General features: G+C 34.7%; 1 protein-coding gene and 1 pseudogene across 1 annotated transcript; both read left to right on the top strand.

Annotated features, from left to right (window-relative positions):
- The first annotated feature begins 5866 nt into the window (after positions 1–5866).
- Positions 5867–9077, top strand: LOC140891162 (protein SCARECROW-like). The gene is made up of 2 exons (XM_073299503.1): positions 5867–8098; positions 8482–9077. The coding sequence occupies exons 1-2, from the start codon at positions 6306–6308 to the stop codon at positions 8921–8923; spliced, it is 2235 nt and encodes a 744-aa protein (XP_073155604.1). The 5' UTR covers positions 5867–6305; the 3' UTR covers positions 8924–9077.
- Positions 9078–12051: 2974 nt separating this feature from the next.
- On the top strand, positions 12052–18688 carry LOC140888925 (uncharacterized; annotated as a pseudogene).
- The last annotated feature ends 1428 nt before the right edge of the window (positions 18689–20116 follow it).

The following is a 20116-nucleotide window of genomic DNA, read 5'->3' as shown; positions in this document are numbered from 1 at the left end:
TCGCTTCTTTGCATGTTCTGTGATTCTGACCAACAAAAACAGCCCATCCACATACTATATTGCTTCCTTGCATTTTCTACGGTTATGCCCTGGTTTCTGACACCGTGCGCACTTGGTAACACGTTTCTTTACTTGAGACGGGAATCTTTGTGTCCTTCTACGTCCTGGCTGCGATCGAACATCCGGAGGTCTAATTATATCGCCATTAGAATGTGGTAAATCAACATTGAAATCAAATGTAGGGATTGGATTGACAACTGCCGCATAAGCTCTCCGATAATTTTCAACTTTGTAGCAAGAGTCACAAAAGTCATATATTGACAAACCCTTTGACTCAATAGCAGCACAAGCATGGTTACAAGGGATCCCATTAATTTTCCAGATTCTACATGAGCAACTCCAGTTTCCCAGATCCACTGCACAACTTTTATCACCATCCAAAACCTCAAAAAGCAATGAACTAGACCTATCAACCTTCAAATTTCGAGATTTAGTGTAGTTTTGTAACAAACTAATTTCTGGCTTAGGAGATAGGATTCCAACCATTAGGAGAGACGACTCTCGTCTTTTATTCATCATGCTCATTATTTGTAACCGTATTGTATCAATCATGGATACAATTGGCAAATACCTTGCGGGTTTAACCCAACTATTCCAACATTCTGCTTGATTGTTGTTGATTATGCCCCATCTTTTTCCAGAAAATAAGCAATTTGCCCAATTCTCGGGTTCTGAATTTTTAATAAATTCTTCTGCAAGAGGCATTGACTGGATTATACTAGTAATATGAACAATAAACTCACTCTCAGTTGCCGCATATGCTGCTTTGTGGAATATAGATTCCCAATACTTTTTGTTGTGCAATGGATACTTCTTCAAAATCTAAAATTTAAATAAAACAATATTAAAAATCTCGCATACAAAAAATATTATTTAAAATAAAATGAACTATTATAGCACTTACCCGCGTATGAAAATTATCCACCAAGTGTCGTAGACAATATGCATGGTGACTACCGGCGAATATATTGGGGATTGCCTTAACAAGACCACTATGTCTATCAGAAAAAAAAGTGAACTGTGAGAAAACTACACAATTTTGCATTGTCAAGACTCCCCTCAGTTTCAAACAGAACCATTCCTAGTTAGCATCATTCTCAGCCTCCACAACCGCAAATGCTAAAGTGAATAGGTCATCATTAGCATTTTTTGTCACAGCACTTAGTATGCAACCTTTGAATTTATTTTTTATATGTGTTCCATCTAAAAAAATCAACGGTCTACATCCCTTAACAAATCCAACAATACATGCATGTAAAGATATAAAAAGTCGTCGAAATTTGTTCATTTCATCAACCTCACAATCAGCCCAACTACCAGGATTTGTTTGTTTCAAAGCATCACAATACCACCTCAATTTATCAAAACATCCTTTCTCTGTCCCATAAAGTTGATGCATTGCTATTTCTTTCCCCATCCATGCTGTATGGTACTTCAATTCAACGCCATATTCCCTATGAATATCTCTTACAATTGCGGACGGTCGGTATGATGGTTCTCCTCTCAATTTATCTTTAATGATATTCGCCACCCAAACAGAATCAGCATTTGGATGGCCTCTGCTCCGAAGATTTGCCTCTTCACATACGTGCTGAAGACAACATTTTCTAATTCCAAACGTTCCATCTGCCTTATATTTGGATGCATATATTTTCCATGCACAACCACTGACATTACAAACAACGAAGACCTTTTGTTGGTCATTTTTCTTATACACGAACGATCTCATGGTAGCAATAACATAGTTTTTAAGAACCTTTCGAAACTCATCAGCATTTTTAAAATTTTGCCCCTCTCCACGAATCAAATGACTCCAAGCATCAATGGAGTTACTTTGTAGAACCATTTCATATTGAGATGCACTCGAAGGACCATTATCCGCATCAAACTCATTCCTTAATTAAAGAAAAACAACAATAAAATATTTCAGTAAATCACTTGAAATACCAACATCCATATCTTAAATAAAATGTACTTACTAACTGTATGAATAAATTAAAGGTAAATTGGAATATTTATTTCTATCGTTCGGGTGTAGCACAACTAAAAACAGAGAAAGACATGAATTACCTCAGAATATTCTTGTCACTTGAAATAATTTCTTCTTTTCGGATTGCTATCATGTCAATGATGTTTACTTTCATGTAGACAAACAATCGGATCATATTACTAACATGTTGATCTTCATTCAATGTCACATATAACTTTCGGTGAGGTGCAAGATATTGTAAGAAGGTTGAAGAAGGATTGATTTGATCACATTTTTTGCCAAGTTGCAAATACATCTGCATTAGACTCATATCCTCCTCTATTGTAAAGATAAACAAATTCTTACTGTAAGAACAACTTCCTAGCAGCATCATACCACCTTCACTATTGACTCCACTATCTTCAGACAAAAAAAAAAAAAGTGTTATGTAAGCTCAACATTTGTCTAGTTTCAAAAAAAATTTACTTTGGGGATTTTCTCAAACCTACTGGAAAATGAAATTTACTTTGGGATTTTCTCAAACTTACTTGAAAATTAACAATGACAATCATCCATTTAATATAGTTTAAAATCGATAACATTACCAAATTCAAAACAGTAACGAACACAAGAATGAAAAATATACAAATAAAATCAAGATCAAAATAATGTAACACAAATTGCATTAAAAAATAGGACAAAGGCGACAAACAGAACAGAAAAGCCCACTTCCTCGTTTTCTTAAGTTCGGATCTCTTCTTCCTGTCGTTGCCCCTTGCAAAACTTTTCAATAGCTGTCGCAGGCCAGTGGTTCTTACGCCCCATGGGTTTTGCTATGGTTTCCTACATTGAGGAGAATAAATGGAAATATGTTGATAGAATCTGAGGAGAGAAAGAGAGAAAGATAGATGAGTTATTTGGTTATGGCTTCTCTTTCGTTGGTAGGCTTCAGCGATGAGATGGATGGATGAGTTTTTTGGTTAGGGCCCGATGCATTAGAGATTGGGGGAGGAAGATGACGAAGTGAGAGAGAGAGAATACAATATTTACATATAATAATGAATAAATAAAAAAAAGGGAACAAAAAGCTAAAAAAAGTCAATAGGGAGTTAGAAATAAATTTTGTAATGCATTAGGAAGTCAAAACTAAATTTGTCTGACATTGGTACTGAATCAAAAATTAAGTTTTGGATTGGGGATTTAACTCCAAGTCCCCCTTGGGATTATTCTATGCAAAAAAATAAAATAAAAATTGAACAACATTATTACGTACCAATACTATTTGGCCGATCTATGCTCGTTGAAATCACTGCACTGGTGCCTTCAAAAGTTCATTAATTTGACTATTTGAGCAAATATATATTCACTTTAATAATTAACTTGAGTATGTTTCGACGTATCAATATCTAAACATTTCTGAATATTAAAGTTCTCTGTGCGCACTTCTAATTTAGAATAGTTCGAAAAATATAGTTTTTTATATATATAAACAACATACGATACAAAAAAATCACACATCCACTTCAATCATAATTAATATTAAAGAATCAACCACAAGTTTAATATAAATCACAAAATTCACTAAAAATCAACAAGATTTGTAAACGAACTAATCACCCACATCTGCCTCGTTTCCATATCATCTTTACTCACAACACAATCTTCAATCCACAATTATATATTTCCAATCCAATACACCAAAATGGCTTTGGATTCTTTGCTCCAACCCAGAGCGCTGGGTTGGTGCAAAGCTACAGTACTGTAGCTATTATCCCCTCCCCTTTTTCTTTCTTTCTTTTTAATTTTTTTTGTTTTCTAATTGTGTATTATAATATATTTTGAGATTGTTTATTCAATAAATAACTAAATTATGTTTTTAATTATATTATCAATAGATAAAATAATAAAATTAAATATTTTAAAATAATTCTTAAAACATATTTAATTAAAAATTTTAATTCATTAATATTTGTAAGGAATATATATATATAAATTATTTTAGATATTATTGATATTTTAATTATTTGGTCTAAAAATATTTTGTGTAATAAATTAGTTGTTGTGAATAAAATAATAGAGAATATTTTTTTTAGTGTATAGTTTAGAGTTAATGAGTTGGAGATGTGTTTTATATTTGATGTAAGAATTACACTATCTTAAAGTTGGTGTTACACCAATATAGAGTAATGAGTTGAAGATGGCCTAACACAAACTCATTTTCGATCGCTGAATTCAAAAAATAATATTCTCGAACTATTTCTTATTATTTTTTATGACAATATATTTATTCACAAAATATTAATTGAAAAATCAATACATTGATTTTATGCTTAATTAACATGTTGTAAAAAAATTTGATTAATTAATTAAATACATATAGAATCTAAATAGAGAATAATTTTATTCAAACATTTACGTCAGTTGATTTAAAAAAAATTAATTCTATTAATTTAACTAATAAAATCCACCACTTAATTACGCGTAATAATAAAATTTAACGTTAATCTAATACATTATTTTACTAGTTTTCATATTTATATAACCCAGCTACATGTGATTAAACTGTATGTTTTATCCAACTAAACATGAAACTATTAAACAATATGTAATTACAGTATTTATTAAATAAATGAATTTTAAAACAACAACAAAAAAATCAAAATTCCCAAAATAATCCATTGAGATCATTGAATATTAATAAACTTAAAATATATCACAATTAATTATTACAATAGTTATATAAAAAAAAAACCTAAAATATCGTTTTTCAACAACATAGCTAATTCAACCCATAAAATTTCTTGTTAGGTAGTCTTACAAATCAATTTAGTAAAACAATATCCTATTGAGTCACACATAAATTATATTTTATCGTAAATATAAACATGATTCACTCGTCTACTATTTCACAAGAGACCTACTCGCTTCAACATGACATAAATGACCGTAGCACTAAGTTGGAACATGCATGAAAGTCGAATTTGGAGCTAGCATTGTATAGTAGCAAAACCTAAGCCCAAAGGGATGCTATTTTCGCACCCCATGCTAAAATAGCTTATGATGCGAGATCTCTAATAGGGGTTATAAGCATGTTGTTGATATTTTCAACACAAATATCTTTTTTACTAATAGTTGAATGCTACGAGGAGTGATTTTGCATAGAGTGCCGTGCACATTGGATTTATTTTACTTGGGTGTCTTCAAAATTGAAATCAAATACATAAATAATTATATATAATGTGTATCAACCCACGTGCCTCTGTAAGGAAGCTCAAAGTGGGGAAAAGGCCGCAGCAGCATCGTGAATCTGACAGCAACTAGACGCTAAAGATTTCCAACTTTTGCCAATTAAATTGAATCCAATGTCTCCCTTTTTTTCTTCCCCTCCCCTCGAAGACTGTGCTAGCTCTCATTAACTCACCTGTGATCTTTTCTTTGTATATATCTATTCATCATTGAATTCCTACAAATTAAATTATTAAAATGACCATTGCATGTGATTAATTTACTTACTCACATACATAGAGATGTGCGCAAGCGGAAAAAGGTTGATGGATTGGGGAGTCAAACGGAGACAAAAGCTAACAAGGAAGCAAACGAAAAGGGCCAAAGAGGGAAAAAAGCTGCCACGCTATGATGCCGTTGAAAGCAAAATGTCAAACGCTACGTTGCATTTATGGGAAACTGAGTTTGCTCCATTATATTACCTACTACACTTCTGTGTTGCGTCCTATCTCTTACCTGCTCCCCAAGCCCACCATTTATTATCCTTCACAATTCACAATTTTTTTTTAAAAAAGAAAAAAGTGTTATAGTATTCACATTCTTTTAACAAAATACCAAGAAGTTTACAATAAAGTGCAACTCAGATTTTCTTTAGCGTACGTAACAAAGTTGAGGAATATGGAAATATTTTACACTGCGAGTATGAAAGTTATTTCCCCGGCAGAAGTCAAATGCACAAGGACAAAAAGGACTTGATAGTCGAGATTAAATTGATTAATACATGAAAGCATCCGTAATCTGTTTCCATCTTGCGCCACCACCATTATACGACCACAAGAGCGACAGCTAATTTTAAGGAAATTGATGTGCGGGGGTGGAGTTTGGCGAGGGAACACTCACTCCACGGAATCCCGATGCTTTTTCTGTCTGAATCCTTGCAACTCTTATCTTCTTGGCCTCCCCCATCTTGTGTGTATATAATTTGTAGATGAAACAAGAACGTGATCAGAATACCATATTATAGGCTGCTTGTTTTTTTGTCCTCGTATATATGGCGGCGAAGGCTTTTGCTTTGGGGGCTATCGAGGGTGATAACATCTGCGCAGCTCGCGGGGGAGATACTACTACTACTGATCATCATTTGACCAATTATTCCACTTCTCAATTGCAAGGCTGCAGCAAAATGGTCAGAAAGAGGGCTGCGTCTGAGATGGAACTCCAACAAGCTGTTAACGGAGCCAGATTCCTCCGCCGGGCCGCCTCCGGGACCCCGTCTCCTCCTCCGCCGCCTCAGGGTGACTACGGGGATGTTACGAGTCTTCCTCTTCTTAACCCACCAATGCAACATTCCATACAAATCCCCAACTACTCCACCATGATGCAATCCTATAGTGCCACCAATTTGAACACCCGGGCTGCGGCCAGGTCAGACCCTTCATTTGCTTTTACTCAAAATAATGCGTGTTACACCGCCGGAGCTAGTGGCGCCACCGCCTTGACTAATTACATGAACTCCACCACCACAAACGCTAGCCTAAGCCTACCATCTCCAATAATCTCCTCCACCACCAGTACTACTCCTCCGCTGTGTGTTTTCTCGGGCTTGCCGTTGTTTCCTCCAGACGGAAGCAGGGGTGCAACCACTTTGCAGCTGTCTTCCGCTTCCACGAGCTGCTCCAGTTTAGCGACGGAGGAGACCGCAACATGGATCGACGGAATCATAAAAGATCTCATCCAAAGCTCCAACGTCTCCATTCCCCAACTCATTCTCAATGTCCGGGAGATTATTCATCCTTGCAACCCGAATCTTGCCACCTTACTCGAATACAGGCTCCGCTCTCTCACCGCACCCTGCAGTGATGACGTCAGGAGTAGTGGCAGAAAATTGGACATGCTCCCCCCATCTCCCAATTTCGACAACACTAGTTTCTTGATCTCACAGTCCGAGCCTATGATCAATCATGGAGGCAGCATGAGCTGGCCAGCTCCCCACATTCAAACCAATACTACTCCTAGAACCTCTGCTGCTCTTTCTTTCACTTCCAATTCTGATGACATGCCCGTACAAGCTCAGCAGCGGCAATTGAAGACGACTCCACCTGGGGATTCCACTGCGAAACCTTCCATGGAAACAATGAAGGAGAAGAAAGAGGAATACAGACAAAAGCAAAGAGACGAACAAGGCCTACAACTTTTGACTTTACTCCTCCAGTGTGCGGAGGCGGTGTCGGCGGATAAGTTGGAAGAAGCCAACAAGTTACTTCTGGAGATTTCCCAACTCGCCACACCATTTGGAACTTCAGCCCAACGTGTTGCTGCTTACTTCTCCGAGGCTATGTCCGCCAGGCTGGTCAGCTCGTGCTTAGGGATGTATGCCGCGTTGCCAACTGTGCCGCACAGCCAGAAGATGGCGACCGCCTTCCAAGTCTTCAATGGCATCAGCCCCTTCGTCAAGTTCTCGCATTTCACCGCCAACCAGGCCATTCAAGAAGCTTTTGAGAGAGAAGATAGGGTCCACATAATAGACCTCGACATCATGCAAGGGCTACAGTGGCCAGGCCTCTTCCACATATTGGCATCTCGACCCGGTGGTCCACCTTTCGTTCGACTCACGGGGTTAGGAAACTCCGCCGAGGCTCTCGAAGCAACCGGAAAGCGCTTGTCTGATTTCGCGGAGAAATTGGGATTGCCCTTTGAGTTTTCGCCCATCACGGAGAAAGTTGGCAACATCAACCCGGAGAATCTGAATGTTAGAAGCAGGGAGGCTGTTGCGGTTCACTGGCTGCAGCATTCGTTATACGATGTCACTGGCTCCGATGCCAATACTTTATGGTTCTTGCAAAGGTATCTGCAAAACTCCTCTTTTTCTTATGTCCCCACTTGTTTGTCATAGCTGATTTATCAAGTCAACTAACTAACATATATATTATGATTTTAACATACGCTATCTTATGCCTTGCATGTTCGCATTAAGCTTTGAAGAGGAGTCCTTTACGTACCCACATGTGTTTTTACTACAATACATTGGGATTTGTTATATATCCTTGTAATGTGATTGATGATACTTTTGGTCATTGTAGAAACTTTGATTGGGTTTTGTCTATACCACCCCATACCCCATTCGGTGCCCGAATGGGGATCATAATGGGTAGTGTTCATGTGTTAACATAGATAAATCCCTTGGATTGGTGTTTTCACTGTTTCTAACGCACGAAAACACAACGCAGAGTATCCCCTAAAGTTGTGACGGTCGTGGAGCAAGACTTGAGCCACGCAGGTTCATTCTTGGGGAGATTCGTGGAAGCTATTCATTACTACTCGGCCTTGTTCGACTCTCTGGGAGCTTGCTACGGGGAAGAGAGCGAAGAACGACACGCGGTGGAGCAGCAACTGTTGTCCAGGGAGATAAAGAACGTGTTGGGCGTCGGGGGTCCGTCGAGAAGAGGGGAGGCCAAGTTCACAAACTGGAGAGAAAAGCTCCAGCAATCAGGCTTCAAAGGTATATCGTTGGCGGGCAATGCGGCGGCCCAAGCCACACTCCTGCTGGGGATGTTCCCTAGTTCTGATGGCTACACACTTGTGGAGGATAATGGCGCCCTCAAGCTTGGTTGGAAAGATCTGTGTTTGCTCACTGCATCAGCCTGGAGGCCTTCCTTGTCCTCCGAATAGCTAGCTTGCACCCCACGCCGCGACGCTACGCGGTTTCACACTATTTTCTCCATTTACTTCGATAATTTGGAGAGTTTTCGAGGGAAGAACTAAGGAGTATTCGTTTTTTCTTCAGTCCCTCCCCCAACTCAAGTGCTGTAGAACATATATGAAATTTCATTTGCTCAATACCGAATTTCCAATAAATTTTTTTATTTTTCTAGTTTTAAGTAGAACCTCTAATAGGAAAATATATTTTACACATAATCTGAATGCTGAACGAGTTCATAGCGATGACATGATTTGGTATTAGACTATTAGTTGAGAATTAAATAACATCTATATGACAAGCGTCTATAAATTAAATCATTTTTTGGTTCATGGATAACATAACGATGGATAAATATTATAAATCAGTGTAATTATCTTTCACATCAAACAATGCTTAATTGTTTTCTAACTTAGAATTGTTTCTAGCTCAAAAAAAAAAAAAAATTTTATTATTTATTGTGCAGTTTTCGGATATCAAAATTAAACCCGACTCGAGTTTACCAGAAAAAATTAGATTAGAGTTGAAGTTTTTGTTTTTGGGTCAGAACGGCATGGTCCTGAAATTTGACCCAAAAAACTAAGATCAGATTTGGGTCAATATCAAATTATCCAATTTTTTTTTCTTATCTATAAAATTAAGAAATATTAAATATATTTTTATATATTGTAAGTTTGAAATAAATTTTTTGTATATTATATTATATATTTTCATCATGTAATAATTATTTTGTAAAACTTTGATTTTGAAAAATAATGTTTTATTTTGTGTAGTAAGTATATTTTAAATTTTGTATAATTAAACTTTTCACATTTAAATCAAATTATATTGATTATGATTATGTGTATTTAATTATTTCTTTAAAAAATAAAAAAATAAAATTCTTTTTTATTAAAAAAATAATATAACACGATTAATTTTTTCTGATCCAACTCGATCTGACCCGAACCCAAAAGCCTCAGCCTAATCCGATATTTTTCTGGTCAACTCGGTTTGTGTTAAATTTTGACATCCCGATAACTGCACAATAAATAATAAAATAAAACATAATATTTTCATTTAAAGTTTTTTTGAGCAAGACAACAGTTGTAAGTTGAAAAAAAAAATTTGGGATACTTTTCTAATTTAATAGTGCGTGTAATCCTGAATGTAGCCTTTTATGTACAGTAACATTATTCATATGAAAAAGAATAGTATCGTACTTTATAGAATTTTATTTTTATTATTGGGCCTGCTCTGGCACCATCTTTTGGGCCAGGAGTGGATCATATGAACCAAAAAACACTATTTACAACACAAAAGCCCTACTTCTCTGAGACAAAACAAAAAACAAAAAAAACAAAAACAAAAAACAAAAAAAAAAACTTTGTTCCAGAATCCTGACTTCGCCGCCCTGCGATCCCAATACCTCTTCTAGTTTCTAACACAAACACCCATCTCAAATGAAGAAAATAGGTTTATCTAAAAAAAATTTAAAAATATTAGGATTTGTATTGGGCCTTTTTATATTGGGCTTATTCTTTCACTGAACACTTTTAAACACTAGGTTTTTGTATTGGGCCTTTAACCTGCGGAGGAAACCTTTCACTCTCACTTCATCACACTCGTGAGAGGTAATTATCGGCTTCCGTTGGTTTTAAGTTATGATTCTTTGATACAGTTTCTTTGAAAAATCTTAATTAGTTTGACTGTTAATAATTTTCCAGAATATGTTATTGTTCTGATTTCTCCTCGTGTCGAACTAGGTTGGCGATCGTGGGAAGCATTTAAAAGTTTTGTTTTTGTGATCATCAATTAGTCAAACAAATTGCAAAAGACACTTTTTTTTTTTTCTTTTCAAGAAAAATGGTTTTTCGGCTACTGACTGAAATAACTGATTTAAAAATCCGTTCAGTTTGTTCGGTTTTAACAGAGAAAATCGGTCGGTTCGGTTCAGTTTTGTTAATTTTGATGTTTTCGGTTTGGCAGGTCCTCTATAACCGATTGCCTACCCCTAATTTTATCGTAAATTTCTTAGGGGTGGAATCGGGTCGGGACCCGTCCCGTAACCCCCTTACCCGATTCCCGTCCCGATAGGAATTGTGATATTTTTTTCTCCCGATCCCGCACCCGAGAAGTGTCGGGACCCGAATGTTCGGGATCCCGTCGGGTCGGGAGAGGATAATCCCGAATAATATTTTTTTTAAAATTTTTTTTTTATGAAAATATTTTTTTAAAAAAAATTATGAAAAAAATCAAACAATTTTTTAATACATTACAAATAAATTAAATTTTTTATATATATAACCATTAAAAAACTAAAACTTTTTTATAGTACATTACAAATAAACTAAAACAACTACTTAATTAATAATAAAACATATAATTATTCATAATAATAAAAAAACAAAATAAAAATTTATAACTCAATGTTAATATTAAAAAAGATAAATATAAAAAAATTATATGGTATATAATTATAAAAATATTAATATTAAAACATAAAATTTTTTTAAAAAAATTATTTTTTTAATTAAAAAATATTATTAAAAGAAGATTATTTTTATATTCGGGTCGGGTCGGAAATTCCGTCGGGAAGAGTAGCCTATCCCGATCCCGATCCCGATCCCGAAATTAATCGGGTCGGGAAAATTTTGGGACGGAATCGGGTTGGGAATCGGGACGGATCGGGATTTATATAAAGTTTGCCACCCCTAAAATTTCTCACTGTTTGAATCGGTAGTTTTATGGGTTTGTATAATAGACATGTTTTGGCGTGTCAAATCCTTCAATTTGAGAAAAGTTGTGTACTTGTTTAGTTATTGGCAGGCATAAATTGTTGATGAGTGGTGGCTATTTCTTATATTTTTTGGAATGCTGATTGGCAAGACCATATGTTATATCATCATATGCAATGTTAATTTGTTTCTGGCTAGAAGTTATGTTGTTTGATTCCTAATGGGACAATTCAACCATAAAGTTGTTGCTTATTATTTTTCTCCTTGGAACAAAGAATTAGTTGGTTTGTCTGCATAGCTTTTTGTTTTCATGGCTAAGATTTGTATACAATCTGTTATAAAATATATATGACTAATCTATCGTTTGTTTTTATTATGTAGCTATGGTGCAAGACATGAGTCTCTTTACTGTGGTCCAAACTCTTGGTAATATCTTGTGTTGCAAGTGTGGTATTTTAATGCAACCAAATGCTGCGAATATGCGTGTCAAGTGCCTGCAATCTGAAGTTGACATAACAGAACACCTCCAGAAACATTTTAATATCATCCGTTGCGTTGAATGCGATAGTTATTTGCGTCCACCAAGTACTTGGATTAAAGCGCAACTGGAATCTAAAGAGCTCCTGAAAGAATGTGTGGAGAGGTTCAAGAGAGTGAACAAAGTTTCTTTGATACATGCAGCGTTCATCTGGACTGAACCTCATTCCAAGAGGATTAAACTCAAGCTGAGGCTCCAGAAAGAGGTTATCAATGGTGCAATACTTGAACAAGATTGCATTGTTGATTATGTTGTGCAAGAGCAGATGTGCCGGTCTTGTTCAAGAGTCCAGGCTGATCCTGATCAGTGGGTGGCTGTCGTGCAAGTGCGACAACATGTTTCTCACAGACGCACTTTCTTCTATTTGGAACAGCTTGTTCTTAAGCACGATGCTGCTAAAGATGCCATCAGGATTAAGCAGATGAACCAGGGGATTGATTTCTTCTTCAATAATCGGAAAGTTTGCCAACTTTTTGAGAATATTAGCTCCAACCAAGAAGACATATGCCAAACAGCTTGTGTCTCAGGATCGAAAGAGCAATAATAACCTCTACAAGTATACTATCTCCATTGAAATCAGTCCTATTCGTCGTGATGATTTGGTATGCCTTCCACCCAGAGTTGCTCTTAGTTTGGGAAATACTTGTAATATGCAACAAAGTAAGCAACAAAATAGCTTTGCTAGATCCATTCACTCTTAGGCAAGGCTTCCTGAATGCTGAACAGATTTCCTTTAGGGCCCTATTGTCATGTAAGCTGTGAAACCCCGAATTTTTAGAATTTATATTTTTTAATTCATGGTATAATTATATATTCCGAGATAATTTTGGAGATATAGTATATATTTAGATTTTATTTATTAATTTTGTGAGATATTTAGTTTACAAAATTAAGATAAATAATCAAGATATAGATGGAGTAAAATCTTCAAGTGATATGATTTTCATTCAAACTTTGATTATCGAAATCCTAGTCAATCTTAAACTTCTTTTTGTGCTTATAAATAGATGAGCAAGCCTTGTTGAAAATCACACTTAAATCATCTCTATTTCCTCTCCTTATTTTCGAAGCAAACCTTCGAATGAATAAGGTTTTCCCTTGAGTCAATTTCTAGTATACCTTCACTTTTATAATTTGAAAGGCAAAGCTTTAAGTTTGAGTCAAGAAGTTGGCCTTTTTTTTCTTCATGCGCGTGGAGTTGGAGTAGGAATTGTGAAGAGAAAGTAATAATTCAATCAATTTTCCAATTCCCGAGGAGACTCAACAGTAGGAAGTTTGAGAAATTAAGGCTGATTATTTCGTGGACCTGTTTCTAAGATTTCGATCGAAGCTTTTCCCATCTGTTCAAGTTTTTGATTTTTGTTTCCGCACAAGTTATTCGGTAAGTGGGCTTTTATTTTAAAACCTTATGTATGATTTAAAATTTCGATCGTTCATGATATTCTTTCGAATTTTGCTATGTAATTGATATTCTTGATGAAATTTTAATAAGTATGTTTTGGCACTGTTATGACTCAAATTAGGAGTGGAAAGAGAATTTCCGAACCATGTTATGTTATGGCCCTGATGCGGTGGGTAATAATAACCGTTCCATGACCTCACCCCTTAGAGGGATTACATATAGGGGACTGATCAGTTAGCCACGATTAATGAGAGGAATTTCAGTGTCTGGCCAAAATATGTAAATCATGTTGATTCTGTTATGATGATGATGTTTATGTTATGTTATGATGAGACATGTTATGAGATGATATGTTTTGAAATATGACATGCTTGAAATACAAGTATGAGTTTTTTTCAAATGAATATATCTATATATATATGTATTTTTGGTATGATCGATCGGCCCCCACTTGCTGAGTGTTTTCCAAAACACTCACCCCTTACTTTTCTCCCCAAATAGGAATGAAGATCAAGCCGAAGAAATCGAGAACACGACATGTTTTGGGAGATGGTGATAAAGAGAGTTTTTGAGATTTTATATTATTATTCTGATTTTTAAGATGTAAGAAGCTTCCACAATTTTATTCGATTTTTTTTTTGGGAATTCTGAGTTGTATTTTATCTATAAAATAGAGTGTTTTTAGTTAAATTCTGTACTAAGAGCCTGGTTGTTTTCGAATGATATTTGAAAGCAACGACGATGTCACCCGGACCCGGGAGCGGGGCATGACAGAAGTGGTATCAGAGCAAAACCAGGTTCATGGTCTTGATGGAAAATTATAATTAAGAATTTATGATCTTCATGGGAAGGAACCACTTGGGTGTAGTATTTATATTGCATAGTTAGTATAAAATTTGAGATTGTTTTTGTTGGTGAATTCTTAGTTTAAGTTAGATTGAAATATTTAAGTCATTATTTTTGGATTCATAGGGAATCATTTGGGAATTAGATTAAGTTTTGATTTTTGAGATTTAAGTTGACATTTGAGATTTAAGTTTGACTTTGATATTAGGACTTGTATATTAAGTTATAAATTTTTAGATTTAAGTTTTACCTTTTGGGCTGAAAAATTAAGTTAAAATTTTGGGATTTATTCTAGAATTAATAGTAATGAGATTCTAGTTTCAACTAAGTTAAATCAAGTTTCGAGGACGAAACTTCCAATAAGGTGGGAGGAATGTGAAACCCCGAATTTTTAGAATTTATATTTTTTAATTCATGGTATAATTATATATTCCGAGATAATTTTGGAGATATAGTATATATTTAGATTTTATTTATTAATTTTGTGAGATATTTAGTTTACAAAATTAAGATAAATAATCAAGATATAGATGGAGTAAAATCTTCAAGTGATATGATTTTCATTCAAACTTTGATTATCGAAATCCTAGTCAATCTTAAACTTCCTTTTGTGCTTATAAATAGATGAGCAAGCCTTGTTGAAAATCACACTTAAATCATCTCTATTTCCTCTCCTTATTTTCGAAGCAAACCTTCGAATGAATAAGGTTTTCCCTTGAGTCAATTTCTAGTATACCTTCACTTTTATAATTTGAAAGTCAAAGCTTTAAGTTTGAGTCAAGAAGTTGGCCTTTTTTTTCTTCATGCGCGTGGAGTTGGAGTAGGAATTGTGAAGAGAAAGTAATAATTCAATCAATTTTCCAATTTCCGAGGAGACTCAACAGTAGGAAGTTTGAGAAATTAAGGCTGATTATTTCGTGGACCTGTTTCTAAGATTTCGATCGAAGCTTTTCCCATCTGTTCAAGTTTCTGATTTTTGTTTCCGCACAAGTTATTCGGTAAGTGGGCTTTTATTTTAAAACCTTATGTATGATTTAAAATTTCGATCGTTCATGATATTCTTTCGAATTTTGCTATGTAATTGATATTCTTGATGAATTTGTTATAAGTATGTTTTGGCACTGTTATGACTCAAATTAGGAGTGGAAAGAGAATTTCCGAACCATGTTATGTTATGGCCCTGATGCGGTGGGTAATAATAACCGTTCCATGACCTCACCTCTTAGAGGGATTACATATAGGGGACTGATCAGTTAGCCACGATTAATGAGAGAAATTTCAGTGTCTGGCCAAAATATGTAAATCATGTTGATTCTGTTATGATGATGATGTTTATGTTATGTTATGATGAGACATGTTATGAGATGATATGTTTTGAAATATGACATGCTTGAAATACAAGTATGAGTTTTTTTCAAATGAATATATCTATATATATATATGTATTTTTGGTATGATCGATCGGCCCCCACTTGTTGAGTGTTTCCCAAAACACTCACCCCTTACTTTTCTCCCCAGATAGGAATGAAGATCAAGCCGAAGAAATCGAGAACACGACATGTTTTGGGAGATGGTGATAAAGAGAGTTTTTGAGATTTTATATTATTATTCTGATTTTTAAGATGTAAGAAGCTTCCACAATTTTATTCGATTTTTTTTTGGGAATTCTGAGTTGTATTTTATCTATAAAATAGAGTGGTTTTAGTTAAATTCTGTACTAAGAGCCTGGTTGTTTTCGAATGATATTTGAAAGCAACGACGATGTCACCCAGACCCGGGAGCGGGGCGTGACAGAAGTGGTATCAGAGCAAAACCAGGTTCATGGTCTTGATGGAAAATTATAATTAAGAATTTATGATCTTCATGGGAAGGAACCACTTGGGTGTAGTATTTATATTGCATAGTTAGTATAAAATTTGAGATTGTTTTTGTTGGTGAATTCTTAGTTTAAGTTAGATTGAAATATTTAAGTCATTATTTTTGGATTCATAGGGAATCATTTGGGAATTAGATTAAGTTTTGATTTTTGAGATTTAAGTTGATATTTGAGATTTAAGTTTGACTTTGATATTAGGACTTGTATATTAAGTTATAAATTTTTAGATTTAAGTTTTACCTTTTGGGCTGAAAAATTAAGTTAAAATTTTGGGATTTATTCTAGAATTAATAGTAATGAGATTCTAGTTTCAACTAAGTTAAATCAAGTTTCGAGGACGAAACTTCCAATAAGGTGGGAGGAATGTGAAACCCCGAATTTTTAGAATTTATATTTTTTAATTCATGGTATAATTATATATTCCGAGATAATTTTGGAGATATAGTATATATTTAGATTTTATTTATTAATTTTGTGAGATATTTAGTTTACAAAATTAAGATAAATAATCAAGATATAGATGGAGTAAAATCTTCAAGTGATATGATTTTCATTCAAACTTTGATTATCGAAATCCTAGTCAATCTTAAACTTCTTTTTGTGCTTATAAATAGATGAGCAAGCCTTGTTGAAAATCACACTTAAATCATCTCTATTTCCTCTCCTTATTTTCGAAGCAAACCTTCGAATGAATAAGGTTTTCCCTTGAGTCAATTTCTAGTATACCTTCACTTTTATAATTTGAAAGTCAAAGCTTTAAGTTTGAGTCAAGAAGTTGGCCTTTTTTTTCTTCATGCGCGTGGAGTTGGAGTAGGAATTGTGAAGAGAAAGTAATAATTCAATCAATTTTCCAATTCCCGAGGAGACTCAACAGTAGGAAGTTTGAGAAATTAAGGCTGATTATTTCGTGGACCTGTTTCTAAGATTTCGATCGAAGCTTTTCCCATCTGTTCAAGTTTCTGATTTTTGTTTCCGCACAAGTTATTCGGTAAGTGGGCTTTTATTTTAAAACCTTATGTATGATTTAAAATTTCGATCGTTCATGATATTCTTTCGAATTTTGCTATGTAATTGATATTCTTGATGAATTTGTTATAAGTATGTTTTGGCACTGTTATGACTCAAATTAGGAGTGGAAAGAGAATTTCCGAACCATGTTATGTTATGGCCCTGATGCGGTGGGTAATAATAACCGTTCCATGACCTCACCCCTTAGAGGGATTACATATAGGGGACTGATCAGTTAGCCACGATTAATGAGAGGAATTTCAGTGTCTGGCCAAAATATGTAAATCATGTTGATTCTGTTATGATGATGATGTTTATGTTATGTTATGATGAGACATGTTATGAGATGATATGTTTTGAAATATGACATGCTTGAAATACAAGTATGAGTTTTTTTCAAATGAATATATCTATATATATATGTATTTTTGGTATGATCGATCGGCCCCCACTTGCTGAGTGTTTCCCAAAACACTCACCCCTTACTTTTCTCCCCAGATAGGAATGAAGATCAAGCCGAAGAAATCGAGAACACGACATGTTTTGGGAGATGGTGATAAAGAGAGTTTTTGAGATTTTATATTATTATTCTGATTTTTAAGATGTAAGAAGCTTCCACAATTTTATTCGATTTTTTTTTGGGAATTCTGAGTTGTATTTTATCTATAAAATAGAGTGGTTTTAGTTAAATTCTGTACTAAGAGCCTGGTTGTTTTCGAATGATATTTGAAAGCAACGACGATGTCACCCGGACCCGGGAGCGGGGCGTGACATAAGCAGCTTGTGAAATACGTAGTGTTGGATGTGGAGGCAGTTCCTTCTGAAGTCAGTGTTGGTGGTCTAAAGTTTGCCTTAGCTGTTGCCCAAGTAGCTCGTGTATCAGATTTTGGAAAGAACGACACGATATTTAGCGTTCTCACACATTTGGGACATCTTCTAACCCCTGAATCTTATGCCCTTGGCTATGACTTACATGGCGCCAACTATAATGATATCGAATTGGACAAGTACAATGGTCTTGTCCTGCCACACGCAATTCTAATTAAAAAGAGCTATGAAGAGAAAAGTGGGAAACTCAAGCCTCTTTCAGGGAAACTCAAGTCTCTCAACATGGAGACTATAAGTAAAGATAAAGATAACGAGAACCTAGAATATGAACTATTCTTGAGAGATTTGGAGGAGAACCCTGATTCAGTATTCAATCTGTCCCTTGGCTCAAATGGAGAAATCCAGTCGTTAGAAATGGCTTCTGCGACTTTGTGTGAGGATGTTTCTTTAACTCTACTTGATGAGTTTGAGGATCTTGATTTGTGTGATGCCGAAGGCCATGTTGATATTATGGAAGAATGATATTGTTTTTTTTTGGAGCTGAGATAACCTTGTCGTGATCTTATGCTCCATCTGTTTATTGACTTCCAACTCTAGATTTACAAGTTAGAATTCGAATATCTATTATGCCATCTGTTTGAATCTATTTCTTGTATATTTATATAGCATTTAATTTAATATAAATTAAGATATATTCAAATTCACTCAATATATATTCTTATTTCACTTAAATAAGTAATATATTGATGTAAATTTGATCAATTATTCATGATAGACAATAAAGTTATAATAAATTGAATTTCTCGTAAAATTTTCAGATGTCACCTTTTCATCTTGCAAAATTTTCAATTGATAAGGATAATGTTTTCGTATTAATATTGTTACCCCAAATATTATTTAAATTATAAACATATGCTTGCACACACACATGTAGGGGTGATCACGGTGCGGTTTGGGCGGGTTTTTCATAAAATTCAAACCGAATTGCCATTCATGGTGCGGTTTGAAATATTTCTTAAATTGCGGTTTTTCTTTTAAAAGTAGATATGCGGTGTCGGGCGGTGTCGCGATTTTTTCAATAAATAATAATGTCCATCAAATTGAAAAAATATAAGTTATGAATACAATAAACCAAAATATTTAAGTTGATATAAAAATATTAAATGAATGTCAAATGTTTTTCAAATAAAACAATATAGTCCAAATTATACAAAAATAAAATAATAATAAAAATTTGAGTCATCTAATAACATAATTCAAAGTAAAAAAGCTCCACCGAAAATGATATGTACGTGCATTACATTATTATTTGATTACTTTCAACTTTTTTTTTTTGAAAAGTAAGACTTGTAATTTTATTCAACATCAGAAAGATCAGCATTTACAAGATTTACCATCCAAAACGAAAAATTCTCAGTTTTCCAATATACCGGAAAACTAGAATAAAAAACAAAATGAGCAATGGAATGAGCCACCAGATTAGCTTGTCTTCGACTATGAAATAATTGAACATTGTTGCACATACAAAGAAGACAACGGACATATTGTGCAATAGCGCCAACGTAGCTAAAATCCTCATCCTGACCAGCGACTGCTTGCACTGCCAGAGAATCAGTTGAAATTTGGTGAATATGAATACCCTTGCCAACAACAATTTGTAACCCCTCATAAATAGCCATCAACTCTGCATGAACAACCGATGGAGGTTGAGGCCCTTTTTTTCCAAATGCAATAACCAGTCTTCCCTCGGAGTCCCGGACAGCTCCCCCGATCGCAAAAAAATTTGAATCTACATGATATGCTACATCCACATCCATCCGTAATTGTCCCCTCGGAGGAGCCATCCATTTAATTGGGACAGAACTTGTGATTTTGATTGATGGAGAAAGAAGAGAAAGGCTGACCATTTGAAATTCTTGGATCATCACGGCACTCCCATCCAATGAGTTT

This window comes from Henckelia pumila, chromosome 3, assembly GCF_033568475.1.
Source record: "Henckelia pumila isolate YLH828 chromosome 3, ASM3356847v2, whole genome shotgun sequence".
NCBI classification, from domain to species: domain Eukaryota; kingdom Viridiplantae; phylum Streptophyta; class Magnoliopsida; order Lamiales; family Gesneriaceae; genus Henckelia; species Henckelia pumila.
Note: the sequence above shows the minus strand (reverse complement) of the source record. Positions and strands in the feature narration are given on the sequence as shown.